Genomic DNA, 18,565 nt, shown 5'->3' on the forward strand with positions numbered 1-18,565 from the left:
GATATGATTCACTAAATACGGGTACATACCTAAAGCAAAAGGTTCACCAAACTGGACTCACTCTTCACGAAAGCCATTCTGAGTTCCCCATTTTCTTTTTTCTGATCAGAAGCTACTAAGTTGACTTCGTGAACCACTAATGGTTTAAAAAGCACTGCTCTAAGCCACTTTAGACAGAGAAATTTTTTACTTTTAAATATCACTAATAAAACCAAAAGCCAAATTCCTCAAGTCAGAACCTTACTTTATGTTTGTTATAAGACGTTAAGTAAAACAGAATATAAAACGTACAGAACTTGATGATTGCGACCATGTTGCAGGCAGACAGGGCAAGAAGTAAGATAGTGAGGATCACTGTGCTAAGGCAGGAGGACTTGGGGGGTCTTCCTCTTTTCTCACCATGTCCTCAAGGAGTTCCCTGTGGTGTCCTTCACATGAGGCTTTCTTCTTTTCATGGTGACATTCTTCCTAAACACTGCAGGGACTTGCTGGAGAAACACTTTTTGGCCTGACTGGAACACACTTTCTGTGGTAGATTAAACTCATTTTATTAATCCATCTATTTTTACTCCTGTCAGACACAAAAGAACCACAAAAATGGTCTTTTTTCCTTTGAATGAAAAAAAAGGGGGAAAGCCACAACGCTCATCAAGGCCTCACCCCTGGTGTTGGTCCTGCCCCAAGGGCGCTGTTCGCTGCTCTCTTGGTGTCACCCTGTCCTGAAGCGGTGGGAACGATGGATCATGATTCCTGTTCTAAACATGAAGGAGCAATCACAGAATCTGAGCAGTTGATCCAGCATCAATGCAAAAGGCTTCTGAGGTCCCATCTGACCCTGACACCCACGCAGCACTCTGGAGTCCCTAATGCTTAAGGGATTCCTTAAACGCTTGATTTAAATCTCATTAATAAATATATTTTAAGAACTGTAATGAAAACCGTCATGAAGACTCAAAAGTGCTATACGAAAACTCAATACAATCAAACCCATCAACCCGTCAAACCCTCTGACACAATACTCCAATTTGTTCAAACTTTAATACAAGACTTCTGCAGGGCCTGGCATCTACCAGACCCTCCTCTGGCTTAGACTTGGGAGCTCTCAGTGGCTTGCTGAAGGCTACTCATCTAAAATCACACAAGGCACCAGAGAAGCAGGAGGGACTCCCTCAATTGACCACCATTGTTACCTGCACCAAACACGTACACAAAGACCAGTGCACGGGACAGATAGCTCGGGCTGCTCCCGTCTTTTATACTTGTGATAAGACATGTGGGCGGTCAGATATCCTCAGTGATTTAACCTGGAAATGGCATGCAGTGCTGGTCCTCTCAGGATTCCAGATCAGTTTTACCTTCAAAATCCCAGCCGTATCAGGTAAGTTGGTTAAAAACAAATACAGTGTCCATTTGCAGTGACTTACCTAAGTGTGCAAGCATTCTCATACAGGCAGTCCTGACCTTAGACTGAACTTTCTCCCAAAAATATGTTCCAGGCATGAATGTACTAACTTCATTCAATAAACTTACATTTTCTTAAAAGGCGCTTCTACCAGATACAGTGTTTACAGAATGATTCCAGTTACACGAGCTCACGGATAGGAAAAGTGGATCTACAGCAATGTGAGTTGGAACAGCAATTACCTCTGGGGTCCAGTGTTGCCTGCAAGGGACATGAGGGGGCCTTCTGGGACGCTGGAAACAGCACAGACAAAAATACATCTAGATGTACACTTAGCACTTGTGCACAAAAACAAAAAATGAAGTTTCTATTCCCAAAGAGCTAAAAAAGATGGTGAAATCCCTCATTATGGTATACCCATACATAGTTCTCCAAAATAATCCAGTCCCATAATATTCAAAATGGCAAACAGAAACCTCAAGAACAGGTTTTGATATTAAAGACCTCTCCCCCGAGAGAATGCGGGACATCTGCTGCCAGCTGCCACGTTGCCCACCTCCCCTTGCCACTCACTCCCTCTTAAGCCCAGCTCCAGCCTGGGTACCACTGTCCTGGGAGAGAGCAGGAGGACCTAGACAAAAGGCAGTAGCCCACAAGAACTCACAGAGACCTTGCTGAGCTGGAGTCACATAGCAGCAGCAATCCAAAGTTCTGAATCTGGTGTGTGAACTCAGTTTAGTGGCACTGGTGAACAGCTCTTGAAAGGGTGAATTGTACTGGGATGAAAATCAAATGCTTCCCACACCATGACACGAAATCAGACACCCGTGCAACCTGGCCGCTGCAGGGGTCGCTTCACCACCCTGCAAACGCATGGATTCAACCCAGGGCCTCACTCTTCCCACAGTCAGACTCCGAGATGCCCCAATTCCTGGAGATTCAAACTCTCCATATTCATGTTTCTACAAATAGCCCACTACTCTGTTTATTCCAAAGAGCTCACTTTGCTGCACCCAGTTCTAAGACACATATACAATAAGCCCATTTAAGTAATATTCAAGAACTTTAATCTGCACGCAGGCATGAGTATGACGCCCCCCCAAGTACTAGGAATCCACTTCAAAATTGTAATTTTACACTTAAGCCCATCTCTTTTTCAGGCCCTAACCCTAACCGTAACATAATACCAAATAAAAGCCTGGTACGTACTTAATCACCTAACAATTATCTATACAAAAATATGGAAAGCAAATGTAGGGCTGGCCGGTTGGCTCAGTGAGTTAAGGCAAGGTGCTGATAACACACGGTCAAGGGTTTGATCCCTGCACCAGCTAGCCGCCAAAAAAAGAAAGAAAAGCAAATGCTGCGGAAGACCTTCCTAATTGCGCACTTGTTAGTTGATATGTAGTCATGCAGTCAATAGTTTCTCTTATTAAAAACCAGGGCTATCAATAGGGAGGGGCCAATTAAATCACAATGCTGTAATTCTGCCCCCTCAAGATCACATGGCTACGTGGCAGGGTCTGTTCTCAGTCCTCATCTCCCGTGACCCAGATGACCACCCCCTCCCTCCAAACCGTCTTCACTGGCTGTCCTGCTCCTTCAGCCCTTCTCCCTGACCTCTGAGATTGGAGTGTCAGGGCTCAGTGCTCTTCTCTACCGACTCTCACCCCCCGGACCCCAACACTTTAAATATCATCCAAACCTGACAACTCCAAATAGAGGGCTCCAGCCCTGGTCGTGCCCTGGACTCCAGACTTGGAGATCTGTCTGCCTCCCGTGAGCTCGACAGGTGTTCGCTCCCCACCTGCAGCCGCCCAGTCCAAGTTCTGGGAGACGTTCTGAGTCCTCTTGTTCTCACACACGCACCTCTAACGCATTAGGAAATCCATGCATGCATGGCTCTACCTAAACATCCAGAATCTGACCACGCTGCTACTGCCAGGCCTAGGCCACCATCCACTGTGACCCAAGTTACTGTAGTGGCCCCCCTACAGCCATCTCAGCCCTCCCAGTCCCCCAACTCTCCTCTCAGCAGCCAGAGGGACCTTAAACACGACTCAGATTGAGTCTCTCCTCCACATAAAATCCCTAATGGCTTCCCAGCTTCTCAGCATAAAAGCCCAAATCCCACAGTGGCCAGCTCAGTCTGCTCCACCCCCAACTCCACCTGTCCTCCCCCACCCCTGGCTGACATGGCTGCAGGCCTGCTTCCACCACACCCCATGGGTCTGGACTGTGTCATCCCCAGACCCCTGCTCCAGTACCACAGCCGCCTAACATGCTGTATGTCCTGCTTTGTTACTTTGGCAATGTCGGCCCGTCAGGAGGCAGAGGGGTCCCGAATGCAGCCAGGACACTACTGTGAGAGCCACGAGCCTTTCCAGAGCGAGAAAAGACCTAGGAAATAGAGTTCTTAGGTTGGATATTCAAGGAATAGTGAGTTGTGTGGTGTGCAAACTCTACTGCAATAAAGGCGTTTAGAAAAGGCAAAACCCCAACTAGTGTGGGTGGGATGGTGCCTCCACCTGAACACAGTCGCACTGACTTGCTGAACACACCACCCTGGCCGGGAAGTCGCGCCACCCCGCACCCCGCCCAGGTGACTTCCAGCTCGTGAGAGGCACCTTCGAGCCGACCACGAGCCCGCGACCCCGCTCGTGCCGAGCCTCTCGGGCCCTCCCTGAGCAGATGCACGGGTCCCCGAGCGCAGGGACGGCCCACGACCCCGTCCTCGCCCTTGCCTCGGGCGGAACGTCCACCGCGGGAACGACCCCGACGAGCGCACGCCAAGCACGTGCAGCCGCTCCCCAGGCCCCGACCCAGCGCCGCAGCACGAGCCCCGCCCGCCCGAGGGGGGCGTTCGCGAACTTTCCTGCGCCGCCCGCTCCGACTGTTTCCGGCTCCGAGAAATCCCCTCAGGCCCGCGGCGGCCCCGCCCCGGCCCCCGCCCCGGCCCCGCTCAGCCCGCTGCGTTCCTGAGCGGCGTTCCCCGGACCCGGCCCAGACCCCCGCCCCGAACCCCAGCCGCGACCCCGCAGCCGCCTCACCCAACGGTCGCCGTGCGCCCGGAACTGAGCGCCCGCCCAGCCGCCCCCGCCGCCGGCCCGCCCCGAGCCCGCCCCGAACCCGCCCGGGAGCGACAGCCTACCGCAGCGCGCAGGGGGCCGCAGCGGGCGCCGATTGGCCGGATCCGTCCCGCCGCGGGCCCGCCCTCCTGACGGACTGACGCGACAGCCTATCGGGAGCGCTCAGGGAGCCGCAGCGGGCGCCAATTGGCCGATGCTGCCGCGACGAGGGTATTTAAGTGTCCCCTGCTTTCTTTTCCTGGCAGAACAGGTCGGGGCGCCGGGGTGGTTGTGTGTACGCGGTCGTGCTGCGGGGTCCGCGCGATGCGGGGGTGCGCGATGCCTGGCTGTGTGCTGTCCCCGCCTGCGTGCCCCGAGACCGCCGAGGCCCTCGCTTCCCGCTCCCGGGCGGGGACCCCTGCTGCGAGCCGGGAATGAGACCCCGAAGCCCAGGCCGGGTTGGGGCTGCCCCTCCAGCTCCCACAGACGGGAGCGTCGCCAGGGCGGGGAGGGCGGAGCCTGCGGGCAGTCCTGGCCAAAGCCGCACGGGCCGGGTCCCCGCTCGGTGGCCTGGCAGGACGGCCGACACCTTCCCGCCCCCGCCTCTATTTGGGTTGCATGTATGAGAAAAAGTACCCCAAACCCGGCACACTTAAAGGGTAATTAAGGGGCATGGGTCCCCTTTTGGAGTGATAGAATATTCTGCAACTAGGCAGTGGTGATTGCTGCCCGACATTGCGGACACAACAAATGCCACTGGGTTGTACACTTTAAAATGGTCTAATGGCGAATTTTATGTTTTGTGAGTTTTACCACCAAACGAAGAATGCACAGTCTCTGGCCTCGACACGTGGGAACGCGGAACAGGCAAGTGGAAACAGGACATGAGGCAGCGGTGGTTTGGGGCAGAAAAGAGGGGCAGCCGTGGGAGGGCTGCGTGTCTGTCCCACTACTCCTACCAAGGGTGCAGCCAGAGGCGAGTCTCGTGTGTCTGCTGAGAGACCAGCAGCTATGACGGATTCCCTCGTGGGCACAGGCTTTGCCAGACTTGCAAGCATCATCTCGTCCCCTTCCGTGAGGTGGGAACTGTTCTCTCCACTTTGCAAAAAAGGAAACAGGTTTGGAGAGGTAAGGTCGTGTGGCACTTGGAACCTCCACCCCAGGGGGTCACCTGAAGCAACCGGAACTGCCCAAGGATGGAACACACTGAGAGAGTGCAGACTCTGAAATTACATCGCATTCGCAGGCCATGCTACATGCATCATTGCTTGGTTCGGAGTCAATTCTCCTACCTGAAACCCACATTCCTGGGATGGACAGCAAAGCCTTCCTGCCTCCGACAGAATTCACGTGGGGACCAGGTTCCCTTCACTTCGTCGAGGCTGAGTTTGCCACCAGCAGCTGTGGAAACATTCCAAGTCACCACCTGCAGGCTCAATGAGGTTTCATTGAGCCTAATAACTAACTGAGCTCTCAGGTGTAAGGAGGTATCTCCACTGGCTGCATCTGGGAAGCCCGAAGCTGTGCAGAGAATCCAGCAGCCCCCTGGGGAGGGAAGGGCTCACCCGCCGCAGAGCACGGGCTTCCTTCTCCAGAAGTGTCCTGCCTCGCTAGTGCAGGATGGTGGCAGTGCAGGGGGCTGGGCTCCGGGCCACCTCAGCCCTGCCCCACGTCCAGAAAAGATTTCCCAAGCAAGACAAACGCCCATATCCCTTGATGGCCAGCACCGACAGGGACTAACAGCACTGCTGCTGGGCCAAGCTCCAAGTCCTCACACCAGTGCTTCTGGGTTGAACACGCCTTACCTCATTTTAGACCTTCCTGCTTTCAGAGGATTTTTGCATGCACACCTTTTTAAAATTTTTGATTCTGTCGACAGGCCTGGGAGGCATGCAGAGTTGAGAAAACAGAGAGAGAGAGGCTCGGAAGTGTGCCCTGAGTGGGAAGTGCCCAGCCCCACCCACCAGCTCTGAAGCAGGTGACACCTCAGTCCCGGGGACTTGCCCCACTCGCTAGTGCAGAAACGAGTGACTCACTTTGTCGGGCAGCTCAGGGGATTCCCACATAGGTTCCTTCCTGCCAAAGAGAAAGCAAAAGTCACCCTGCCAAGGCAGCCACTGAGGGCAGGGGCAGGGGACGTCCCCTCTCAGGAGGGGCCCACAACTTCCTCCCACTTCCTGAGGGCTGGGATCAGGGCAGCTCAGGCCTGGACATGAGGACATGTGGACGCATTTCCTGTCAGCCCCAGGCTCCAAGGCACCAAAGAGACAGCCGCGGTCCTGGGCCTGAGGGTGCTGGTGGCCCTGGAGAGAGCTGTGGACCTGACCAGGCGTCAGACACTGTGGTGGACGCCAGCTGCTCACCGACTGCGCTGGGGGAGGCCCGACGGCTGCCCATGGGCCTGAGGGGCGAGGCTGCCAGGGCCTCCCATTCTGCTGGAAGGCAAGCAGTTTCCCCCCACCTCTGACAGCCTGACACCTGTCACTGCTCTCTCTGCTTTTTCCCTTCTTGTGTTGGTCCTCTGAGCATAGAGCCCTGTGGACAGTTCTGAATACTAGTGACTGCTCAGCTTCCCACAGGTGTGGCTGGTTCCCTTGGAGGCCCACACCTCACATCCATCACTCACTCAGGCCTTGCCAGGACAGGGACTGGCTTGCACACAGGGCCAGCAGGCAGGTAGGTTGACCTTGGCCCCCACTCAGGACCCTGGACGTGGAACACCTTCTGTGTGCCTGGTGCTGTCCCCAGGGGGCAGGTCCCCCTCACAGGGGTCACAGTCCAGTTGCCCACTTGAAGAGCTTGCCCTGAGGTCAGCCCTGTGCTGTGGCTCCTGGAAGAAGCCGATTTTTCGCTCGCTCTGCAGCCATCTGATGAACATTTCCAAAGAGGTCAGCGCCTGCTCCAGGCTGGGATTCCCTGTGCGAGTGACAGTGCCAGTGGGGGTGGAGGACAGGGGAGTGGGCTTCACCTCGGGCCAGCGCACAGCCCACCACAGCCCACGACGGTGCAGGGAGGCGGCAGGTCTGAGGTCCCTCCTCGGCAGCTCCTGGAGGTCTTCCCCCAGGGACACCCCTAATGAAAGGGGAAAGAGGTGGGGTGGTGATGTTAAGTGACTGCCTCCAGAGGCCAGGCGGCGTGGTGGCACAGGAGGAGGGAGGCATCAGCAAAGGCCACTCCTAGAGGGTCAGCCCAGAGCCAGCCCCAGCGGGAAGACCCTTTGGAAGTGGGAGCCCAGCCACATGTGCGGGTTGGTGCGTGGTGCATGAGCAAAGGTGGGAAGAATGGGCTGCCCGCCTGTTGGCATTTCCCGTGGGCCTGGGGAAGGTGTGCAAGAGGGGGTGGCAGGAGAGGAGCAGGGCGCCCCCCACGATGCCCCTCATGCTGTGTAAGCCCTGATGGCGGGACCGCTGCAGAGACATTTGTGTCAAGGGTTTGGGTCCCCGTACCAGCCAGCTGCCAAAAACAAAACAAAAACATTTGTGCTTTAAGGAACACAGGGTCACTTTAGAGGCTCTGGAAAACACCAAGAAGAAAGTACCAAGAAGAAAGATCGCCCCAAATTCCCCCACCTGGAGACAAGCTCTGCCAGCACTCAAGCTTCTGATCTGCTGTAACTTTCCCCCTTTCAGACAGCTTCAGTACACAAATGTCACCCCACACACCAGAGCCACAGCCAACGAAAGCCTCACATGCAGAAAGCTGAGGGGCTGCCCTGGCCTGCCCACCTCCACTTGCTTGGGGCAGCGTGGCCCCAGGGCCTTTGCAGCAGCCAGTCCTTCCCAGGTCTTAGGGTCTCAGCACGAAGAGGGACTCTGTCCTGGTGGCCCTAGCTTGAGTGGGCTTCTCTTCCCCACACCCATTATCCCTAAGAGATGCATCAGAAGCCTTCGTGTGCTGTGAGCCCTTGAGGGCAGCGGCACCTTTGGCCTCACTCAGGGCTCAGTTCCTCGTCCTTGTTGGATGGGTGGAGGCATGGGTGCAGAGCAGGTGACTGGACAGACTTCTGTCCTGGGGACACGTTTGGTAGCCCAAGTGGCAAGTCGGCGCACACCACCTGCTGGCCAGAGCTGGATCTACCGCCAGACTCTCAGGCCTTCGAGAGATGGAAGGCGTGACACACACCCCCCCCCCCCCCCCCGTTCTGCCCACTTCCCCGAACCTCATCTGCACAAACATGCCACTGAAAAAACAGCAGGTAACATAAAATAAATTTTACAGCACCAAAATGAAAAAAGTGATGGACTAAAACTTTTATCCCCTTAACATACTTTTCGAAAAACAAGGGGGGAGAGGTACTTATACCAACATACTGGTTTTTTGCACAAATGAATAATAACATTCTAGGTCAATTTCTGCTTTTGAGTTTTAATGTCTGCAAATTTCATGGCTTTTTCAAAACTGGCCTTTTGCTCACCGTCATGCTCAATAGACAGCACAGCCATGTTTATCCGTCTGTCTTTCCTCAGAGTTGATTAGAGAGCACTTGTTATTAACCTGAATTTTGAAAATTGTCTTTCACTTTAAGCCACTGATACACCATGTTAGGAAGAACCTCAAACACAGGATATGATGTTTGATGGAGACTCTCAAAACCTCCACATAAGAGAACACTCTAGAAATTGCAATTCTGTCCATGTCTTTCTTTCTTTGAGGCTGATCCTAGTGGCCTTCAGACATCTCTGCAGTTGAAAAAAATGTAAATTCAAATGAAAACTCCAAGTGGCCACACAGACTGATGACTGAGACAACTCAAGCACAGGTTAACACAGGAACTGGAGCACAGAGTTCCACCAGGGCTGGAAGTACAAACGGCTCCCAAATTTTAGGAACTTCCTCTAGAAACAAAGTGTGGAGCTGGTCGCCACATAGAATACAATGCCTACTAAACGATGGGTATTTAAAGTGTATAAAGTGAAGCTTACATGAACGTCAAAACTCAGTCACTGCGGCAATTGTTAGCACTTAAGGCAACAAAAGATACTTTCATGGAGAAGTATTTTATCACAGACATTATTTAGGATTCCTAGCACGCAGTAACAATGGAAAGCAAATGAACTTTTAGTGAATTTTGTCTCTTAAAATTTATCCCTTGGGCCTGCCCTCTGGGTTGCAGGATAGGGTGGCACGTTGCACTGGCACCATACAAACCCAAGGGCCCAGGCACCCATGCTGGCAGGGCTGCCTGGAGGGGCTGAACAGTCCAGGTCTGGCCAGAAGTCTGTATAAGGAGCAGCTGGACCCCCAGAGCCCCTCCTCAGCCAGCACAGTAAGGCGACTTTCCCGTGCTTGCTCCTACAGCAGGCAGCAGGTAACGAATCCAGGGGCTCTCCAGCCTCGGGACAGCAGGCTCTGTTCTTCTCCCCTGTGGCTCCCACAAGGCCAGCAGCCAGGCTAAGCAGGAGACAGTGGGTAGGGTACATGTTGCTTTTTAGGACCCTAGAAGAAATGGCTCTGTCCCACCTGATCACCCTGCGGAGGAGCCAACACGAAAATCCTGCCAGGCACACAAGGCTGCCAGCTGCTCCCTTGCCTGCTCTCTGCAATGTGACAGATAGCCAAGGATCACCAAAATACAGGAAGGGACGTTTGCAGGTGCTGGGCAACAGGCAACGTAAAGCTGAGAATCTGAGAGAAGGGAGATGTACTCCCTGGCTGACCTACACCTCTCTGGCTTTCTGCTTGGGAACAACCTCTTTTATTTTATTTTATTTATTTAGTGGCTGGCTGGTACTGGGATCCGAGCCCTTGACCGTGGTGCTGAAAGGTGGCACTCTAACCAACTTAGCCAACCAGCCAGCACAACCTCCTAACCTTGGCACAGAGAGGTGGACACCAAGCTGAGCAAGGTAGCCCTTCTGCACCGAGGAGTCAGAACCAAGAGTTCAGGCAGTGTGAGCAGCTGGAATTGGCAGGACAGGATGGTCAAGAGGAAGAGCTGCACAGAGAGGTCCGGAACTCCCTGTGGGGGTCTCTGTGGGTCCTCAGCTGAGCATCTGACTGCGCACAACAGGGCAGGACTCTGTGAAGTCCAGCACAGAGCAGCTGCTACAGAGCTGAGAGAGATATGAAGATACTAGAGGCTGATAGTGCTGGGAGATGTTGGAATTCCTCCTACCCACAATGAGAGTCACTGTTAACACTCGGGCACTCAGCCGAGTCTACAGAAAAGTCAGGAATAAGGATCAAGCCTTAGGTTATGGCCTACTCTGGATCTACCCTAACAAGGTTTAAACAAAGCCTTAACAGGATCATGGAGAACCATCAGTGAATGAACTGCCTGCCGGAATAAAACTCAAAACTCCACAAAGAAAGACATTTTAATCCAGACTCCATACAATGTGCCTTTCTCTATGTCCGGCATAAATTTACTACATGTGAAAAGCAGCAGGAAAACATGTTCTATAATCAAGGAATAAAGCCATCCATAGAAAGGACCATGAGTTGACCCAGATGGTAGATTTAGAAGACCAGGACTTTAATGCAGCTGTTATAAATATGTTCAAGGACTTAAAATACAACATAGTTGTAATGAATAAACAGATTAGGAATCAGCAGAGAAGTGGGAACTATGGAAATGAAATGGAAATTTTATTATTGAAAAGTATAAAAGATACAATATCTGAAATAAAAACTTCTCTGTTTGGGCTTAATATCATATTGGAGATGGCAGGAAAAAAAAGATCAGTAATCCTGAAGAAAGAGCCATAGAAAGTATCCAATTTGGAGAGAATAAAGATTGAAAAAAGAACTGTGGGACATATCACCCAGAATCACATTGGCGTCCCAGAAGAAGAAAAAAGAGAAAATGGGACAGAAAAAAAAATACACATATAAATACTAGTAAAACTTCCCTAATGTGATGGAAAACTTTATACAAATCACAGAAGATCAGTGAAGCTAAGATAAATACGAAAAAAAGTATACTTGGGCATATCATAAGAAAAGTGAAGACCAAGAGAAGATCTTGAAAGCAGCCAGAGGACATGTCCCATAACCTGCAGGGGATAAGAATCCAAATGGATATGAGAGATAGCTGTCGGAAACAATGAGAAGACGATGGTGTGACACTTATAAAATAGTACGTCCTTATTATCAAGTGTAAAATAGAGACACTTTCAGTTAAATGAAAGATGAAACAATTCATTTACAGCCGATGGTACTACAAAATACTAAAGAAAACTATTCAGGCTGAAGGCAAGTGATGCCACAGAGAAATTCAGACCCACAGACACGAATGAACAGCCATCTCTTTGTTTTTCAGAAAGCTTTGGAATTGTCTTTTTTCTTCTCTATGCATGAAGATAAATGGATAACTCTGGTAGACTGCTTACCTCAAACAGTGTAGACAGAGGATTCATTAAAATGACAGTGGTGTGGCGTCTCTGAAGAGATATGAACTGTTCACTGGACCTCCTACAGCTGGCTCTCCGTGCCAGTAGCTGCGGCTTCACCTGGGAGCACTCTTCTTTGGGTCCTGAATAAACTGGAGGAACCCCAGAGCCAGGAGGGAATGTGCACGGGTGACCCCAGAGAGGGAATGGGTTGGTGGTGGGGGCAACCTCACTAAGACACCTGCCTACATACGTGCCCTGATGGTAGGGAGTGCCAAGGATGGTGCAACAGACACCTTTGTAGCAACAGGCCTGGACTCCTGATCCAGAGCCAGATGGCTGTGCCGATGGATAGCTGCACAGATGACACCAGGTCTAGACGCTGCCTCCCCCAGCCCAAGCCAGTCAGAGCAGGTACACTATGGAGCTGCTCAGCTTCATTTGCAGGATCCTTGCCACGCCTCTGGGAAGAGTCTTCCCAGTGGTTTCATGCAGTCAAGTGTTGATTAAATTCACCAAGTAGGCTATTTTAACTGGAATCTGTTAAGACCTCCACCTTCTTCCAGGCGGACTCCACCATCTCACTCTCCCTGAGATCCAGCCGCACTGGAGTGACTAGGGGAAGCTGAGTTGAGATGCAGTTAGCCAGGATTTATGGGATATTCTTATGCAGTTCAGTCATCTTGCTGGCTGCCCTGGAGCAGAAATATCCTTAGGCTGCTGACTACCCATCGCACAATGCTGGGCACTGGCAGTCAGCAGGGAGTGAAAGACAAACAGGGTTTATATGTTCTGAGCCAGCAATGCGTCTGTGCAAAACTGCAAGCAGAGGACTTAGTTCCCCCAATGCCTGGGTAGAATGAAATTTGTCCCCTCTGAGGAATGTATTCGATAGCACGGCATACACAATTTAATTCTCCATAAATCTTCTCTTTTTGGATGGTGATTGAATTTATCAAAATTCTTAAACAATGAGCTCATCTGTGCAAAGCCCAGTGTCAATGCTAAAAATTAGATACAAATTGGATCAAACACGGAAGAGAAATGTCTAAATTATCTATTTTTCCTATAAGGCAATTCTGCAAAATCGTGATGAGGCAATTAAATAGAATGGAGCCGAAAACAGCAGCAAAAGCATTAAAGAGGTGCATCAGTTAATACATACAATCGTTATTTTTCTGAATTTTGTGATGCTTCTGGAATTTTTTTTTTTTTTTTTTTTTGGCGGCTGGCTGGTATGGGGATCTGAAGGCATTTTTTAAAAATTTATAATTTAGTGACTTTTTTCTCATTACACAAAATTATTGTAAAATGAATAAAATATTACATAATTATTGTAAAATAACTTTATACATTACACAAAATGGGAGGGGGGGCTTCAAAAAGTACATGGAAAGATCTTACTATCTTTTAGTTCTGTTTTTTCACAAACTTTTCGAAATACCCTGGTATAAATTACACAAAAATTCATTTCTGTAACTAACATTGCTTTCCAAGTCTTGCATTCTTTTCTTAAAGAGACCCCCCTCCCCGCGAGCTGCACGTTCCGGGCTCCACACAACCTGCCCCCAGCATCTCCCACGGCATGAGCGCGGCTGCAGAGCAGGAGGGCTGCCAATGCGTGCAGGGTGGCAGCGCGCAGAGGGGCACGGAACCCGCGCGGCCGCACGTCCCTCCTCTCCCGGCACGACACCCGCGCCCTACCCCCGTGGGCGACCCACCCCGTCCCCAAAGGTGCGGCCAGGAGGGCCGCGGGCCCACCGCCTGGGAGGACGCCGGCCCCAGGTGTGCCCAGAGGCCGCGGGGAGCAGGACTCGGCCTCCGTCCTCCCAGGCCCTCCCCTCCCGCGGCCCCTCCCCCCGCGGCCCCCTCAGCCCCGCGCCCCCTCCCCCCACGTGTCCCCCCCCCCCCCCCCGGCGCCACCTCCCCTCCCGCGTCCCCGTCGCCCCGTGCCCCCTCCTCCCCGCGCCTCCTTCAGCCCCACGCCCCCCAGCGGCTGCGGCGACTCTCCCGCGGCCTGGGCCCCGACGTCGCCCTCCGCACGCCGCCCGCCCGCGGCCCCGGCGCTTCCTCAGTCCAGCCGGGCGCGGATTGGCCGCGAGCCGCGGGAAGGGCCCGCCTCCCGAGCCGCCGGCCAATGGGAGCCGGAGGAGGGGCGGAGGCTCAGGGGCCGGAAGCGGGGAGGCGACGAGGGGACGTCGCGTCGTCGCGCCGGGTCTCGAGCAGCTGCAGCGGAGCTGCCGTGCGGACGCCCGCCCCCGCCCGCCCAGCCATGGCCGAGAGCGACTGGGACACCGTGACGGTGCTGCGCAAGAAGGGCCCCACGGCCGCCCAGGCCAAGTCCAAGCAGGTGCCTCGCCCACCAGGAGCCGCCCGCCGAGGGCCCGGGGCGCGGACGGGGATCGTAGGGCAGGGGGCTTGGAGACAGGGAGCGGGGACAGTGCTGGAGGCCAGGAGTCAAGGGACTGGGACGGAGGGGACGGGAGCTTGCGGACAGTGCTGGGAGGCTGGTGGGAGAACAGTGGTCAAGGGACTGGGACGGGCAGCGGGGGGTGCAGGGGGCGCGGACCAGCGCTGAGACGGGGCACAGGTCTGGGGTGGGACCAGGATGGGGGCGAGGGACAGGAGCGGAGTTGGGAGACCGGGACTGGGTTGGGGGCGGAGAACAGGGACTTGGGGCAGGGACAGGTTTTAAGGACCACTGCAAGGACAGGGGTCTGAGACATAGGGCGGGGGCAGGGGGCGGGAATGGGGAAAAGGGTGGGGGACCAGCGCAAGGATGGAGTCGAGGACAGGGTAGGGACCGCGGCGGAGACCAGGGGCGGGGACAGGTGCAAGGACAGGGGTTGCAAAGGGGACCAGGGGCAGTGGAACTGGGGGGGGTGGGGAACCAGAGGCGGGGACAGGGCTTGGGGGCGGGGGATAGAGAAAGGGACAGGGCAGGGACTGAGCGGGCACTAGGGCAGGGACCAGGGCAGAAGGAACGAGGTAGACACGGGGCCAGGAGGCAATCTGGGGATGGGGTTGCTGCTCTCAGAGGGTTTCTCTCAGCTTGGTTGTACTGCTGTTCACCGGTGGGATGCTGCCCAAGGAGCCACCCAGGTGCCTTGAGGGCTGTGGGGGTCCTGTCTCTGGTCTGGGGTGGCCTAGATACCCAGCATGCAGGTGGACCCTGCTTTGCTGATTCACAAGGGTAGAAGGTGGGCATGCTCCCAGTGGTACACGGCTGACCCATCCAAGCCTCGTGTGTGAATCCAATGTAGTGGGGGGGTCAGTGGGAGGTCAGTTCAGGCACCGTCTCTGCCTCATTTCTACCCTCAGGCAGCCTTGGGCCAGAGCCTTGGATACACAATGGGATCAGGCCATGACCAGCTGGGGACAGCATCCATTGATCTGCCCTGGGCTTGTCAGTTGTGGTCAAAACCAAATTCAGTCTCCTTTTCTTTTAAAGGAAACTTGATATCCACAAGCTAGGACTCATGTAAACAATTTTCTAGAAAGCGTCTTTGAACATAACACACTTAGAATGTTCCAAAGTCACTTCTCTGAAGCATTAGAAGCATCATGAAATACATTACATTAATGTTCAGTGACTGTAGATCAGACGGTGTCATTGTTACTGGTAATGTTTCCCAGAAACTTGCAGGTTTCCATGAGATGCATCATGTATGTTTTATTAGGAGCCATATTCAGAGGGAGGCCACACCAGATCAACACTTGGCGTTCCTTCCTGCTGTGGCAGGAGAGTTTAGCAGAGAAGTAAATCATTTTAAATATGATTTCTAAAAAGAATCTATTAGCCTGTCTTTCTTAATAGCAAAAGAAGTGAGCTGTTTCTCTTTTCTCAGTAGCAGTTTATTGTGAGTTACCTGAATATTTGATCATAGAAGATTTTGTATGATGAGTTAGGGTTATTAAACCTAGCATTGCATATCAGTCCTTCAAAACCACTGGCCATTAGCAGTGTGCTAATTGGCTAACAGCAGCCTAAATTGGTGTGTGCCAGACACTGCCAAAGCTAATTTTAATCAAAAAACATTTTCTAATTTTCTAGGCCATCTTAGCAGCTCAGAGACGAGGAGAAGATGTGGAGACTTCCAAGAAATGTAGGTACTCGTGTTTCCACTTGCAAAATGAGGATGTGCTGTTAGGATTTATCTGTAGATGGGGGTGCTGTGGGTAGGCCTCTAGGGACCTATGTCAGAAGCTGGCCCCTGAAGCTGGCTGGAGAACTAGGAGTGCCTGTGATCTGATCAGATAAGCTCTGGCTGGCAGAAGTTCAGCAGGGACTCTTACTGTCTACCCACTTCCCATAACCAAGTGAAAACCCTGGAACTCCATGCTGTTAGGTCTGTGGATTTGGGGCATCCTGGCTGCCTGTGTCACCCTGGGCTCAGAGAGCCTGGTCAGTCCAGTTACCCTTCCAAAATCATTTTTCTTTGGATCGATTCCAAATCCTCTCCTGTGCTCTTGCCTCACACCGACTCAGGGGCTGCTGGCCAGAACAAACAGCATTCGATCACCAAGAACACTGCAAAGCTGGACCGGGAGACTGAGGAGCTGCACCATGACAGGGTGACCCTGGAGGTGGGCAAAGTGATCCAGCAGGGTCGGCAGAGCAAGGGGCTGACCCAGAAGGACCTGGCCACGGTGAGGCTCTGGCGCTTTCGTAGCTCCCATTCTGCGGTTGTGGGTTTGAGGAGGCAGGTAGCCAGCGTTCAGAGCACACCTGGAGGGTGGGCTCCACCTGCCTGGTGACTTTGGGGGCTACAGTTTGCCCTTGCCCCCACCCTCAGGCACCTTGAAGGCCTCTCGGGAAGCCAGGTCAGACCAGCTGTAACTTCTAGCATGAGGCATGGTTGTGTGTGGGGGTGGATCCCAGAGTCTCCAAGAGCTGCTCGGGCTGATGGGGCGTGCCCTTACTGAAGATATGTGTAACGCACGTCTTCTCTGTAGAAAATCAACGAAAAGCCGCAAGTCATCGCAGACTACGAGAGTGGACGGGCCATTCCTAATAACCAGGTTCTGGGCAAAATTGAGAGAGCCATTGGTGAGTGTCCTTCTTGTATTCCTTTGGTTGTGGCTGGGCAGCTGCCCTCTCCTTGGTGGGTGGTGAGGACGGGGTTCTGGGGGCACCCTGTTCTCTGAAACCACAGGAATTCTGCCCAGGAACTTTACTCCTTGAGGCAGCACGTGCTATTGGAGGATGATGGGGACTCTGGAGCCCTCAGAAAATCCCACCAGCGAATAACCTGGGATCCCTCCCTTTGCAGTCCCTTCACCTCTTTGCTGTGGCCAGAGCTCTCCTCTGAGCCTGAGCACAGCGGGGTCAGTGGCCCTCTGTGTTCTCCCTGCTGGGGCGTTGACCACACATCACGTTCTGCTCCCACACTGCCCCTTTGTGGTGTCAGCGTGGTGGCTAGAACATGGCTCTGCAGAGAAAGCCCTAGTTCATCCAGGAAGAGATGTTCATTCTCTGCTTCCTGGGATCGTCAGACTCCCGCTCTTTTTAAAATTGGACCTGAAAACCAGCAGTGTCACTGTGCTGAGAGCCCGTGAGGGGGGTGGTGCCCCTTCTTTCCTAAGGGCAGCCCTGGGAAGATGTCACGGGGGGCAGCTTGAGACAGGGGAGGCAGCTGGTGCTCAGGGTGGACACCTGCTGCCACCTTGGGGTGTCCCTCGGTGCCGCAGAGTGGTAGCACAGCGGGCGGTGGCTGATGGCTTATTTCAGGCCTAAAGCTCCGGGGGAAGGACATTGGAAAGCCCATCGAGAAGGGGCCGAGGGCAAAATGAGCACAAAGCCTCGAAGTCAGTGTGTTCCGGCTGATCTCCCCGGCTGGGTCCCCGACCAGCGGTGCTGCCGTGGGTCTCCTCACGTGGCTAAGCGGAACGTGGGTGTCCAGCCTGCGGGCACCCTTCTCACCCACACCTGCTGTCAAAACACAACAAAAGCTTGCGAACTCCTGGCTTCTCCTGTCTTGTTTTTCTCTCTACTCCCCTCCCTCCCATTCAGGTGTCAGACGCTATCTTCCCCTCCCATGGGCGTCTGCCTGGGGCAGTTCTGAGGACCACCCCCCATGGAGGGTGGGGGGCCAAGGCTGGAAGAGAGGCTGGGTGGCTGCTGTACTGCTCAGCCTCCTCTGCAGCCTTCTGCCTGGCCGCACTCCCTGGACCACAGCTGTGGGGAAATAAGGTGGGTTTTCAGGACAGACACCCCGTAGGTGTCCCCTGGGGGCTTTGGAGGTCAGTCTCTCTGCTCAGAGCTCTTTTCTCCTAGGCCATGTGCTTGGACAGTTAGTGGGCATCAGTCAGCCTCGCGGCACCTGAAGATGCAAGACAGCGTCTAGCCATGTCCAACTGCTGCCCTCCCTGGGACCGAGTCCCTGGGATAGGCCAGAGCCCAGTGGCTGGTGAGGGCGCTGTGCCCCCGACAACAGCTAGGGCTCCTTGGGGCAGGCGAGTGTCCACAAGGTTGGGTGGAGCCTTCCTTTGGGCAAGAAGGGAGCACCTGGCTGCACAGGTGTGGGTATCACTGCCCTCCCCAAGGACAGCTATCCAAAGCCAGGCCTCAGGCCCTGAGTCCCCTGTGCGGAGGGTCAATGCTGTGGGAACCACCTCTGGGTTAGAGGCGACTCTGCTTCCTTAGGACAAGGATGCTCTGTGGGTGCCCGTTTGCGCACACACCTTTGTGGACGACCACACTCCCCCCGACTTGTGAGGCCAAGGGCAGGGCTCAGCTTGCCTTCCTGTGGTCTGCTCAGGAG

At 53.7% G+C, this 18,565-nt stretch overlaps 2 protein-coding genes across 5 annotated transcripts in view; one reads left to right on the plus strand and one right to left on the minus strand.

Moving 5' to 3' along the window:
- The window catches only part of TRAF2 (TNF receptor associated factor 2), a 28,119-nt gene extending 23,615 nt beyond the window's left edge, over positions 1 to 4,504 (minus strand). For 3 of the 4 annotated variants that reach the window (XM_063081914.1, XM_063081915.1, XM_063081912.1), the window contains exon 1: positions 400 to 526. The gene's annotated coding sequence lies outside the window, so the exon portion shown is untranslated. Of the gene's footprint in view, positions 1 to 399; positions 527 to 4,452 lie in introns of those variants that run through there. The other variant, XM_063081913.1, reaches the window with a different exon arrangement.
- Positions 4,505 to 13,983: 9,479 nt separating this feature from the next.
- Positions 13,984 to 17,768, plus strand: EDF1 (endothelial differentiation related factor 1). Its single transcript, XM_063082331.1, has 5 exons — positions 13,984 to 14,151; positions 15,856 to 15,907; positions 16,291 to 16,451; positions 16,758 to 16,851; positions 17,533 to 17,768. Exons 1-5 carry the CDS (start codon positions 14,074 to 14,076, stop codon positions 17,592 to 17,594), a joined length of 447 nt encoding a protein of 148 aa, XP_062938401.1. The 5' UTR covers positions 13,984 to 14,073; the 3' UTR covers positions 17,595 to 17,768.
- Positions 17,769 to 18,565: the final 797 nt, after the last annotated feature.

Source organism: Cynocephalus volans, chromosome 17, assembly GCF_027409185.1.
Source record: "Cynocephalus volans isolate mCynVol1 chromosome 17, mCynVol1.pri, whole genome shotgun sequence".
Taxonomy (NCBI): Eukaryota; Metazoa; Chordata; class Mammalia; order Dermoptera; family Cynocephalidae; genus Cynocephalus; species Cynocephalus volans.

What these genes read in the sequence shown, in the direction of transcription:
- EDF1 (XM_063082331.1), top strand. Translation starts at nt 14,074, where the DNA reads ATGGCCGAGAGCGACTGGGACACCGTGACGGTGCTGCGCAAGAAGGGC. An exon ending in CCCAGGCCAAGTCCAAGCAG is followed by an intron (nt 14,152 to 15,855) that starts GTGCCTCGCCCA and finishes CTAATTTTCTAG; the next exon opens with GCCATCTTAGCAGCTCAGAG. An exon ending in CCCAGAAGGACCTGGCCACG is followed by an intron (nt 16,452 to 16,757) that starts GTGAGGCTCTGG and finishes TCTTCTCTGTAG; the next exon opens with AAAATCAACGAAAAGCCGCA.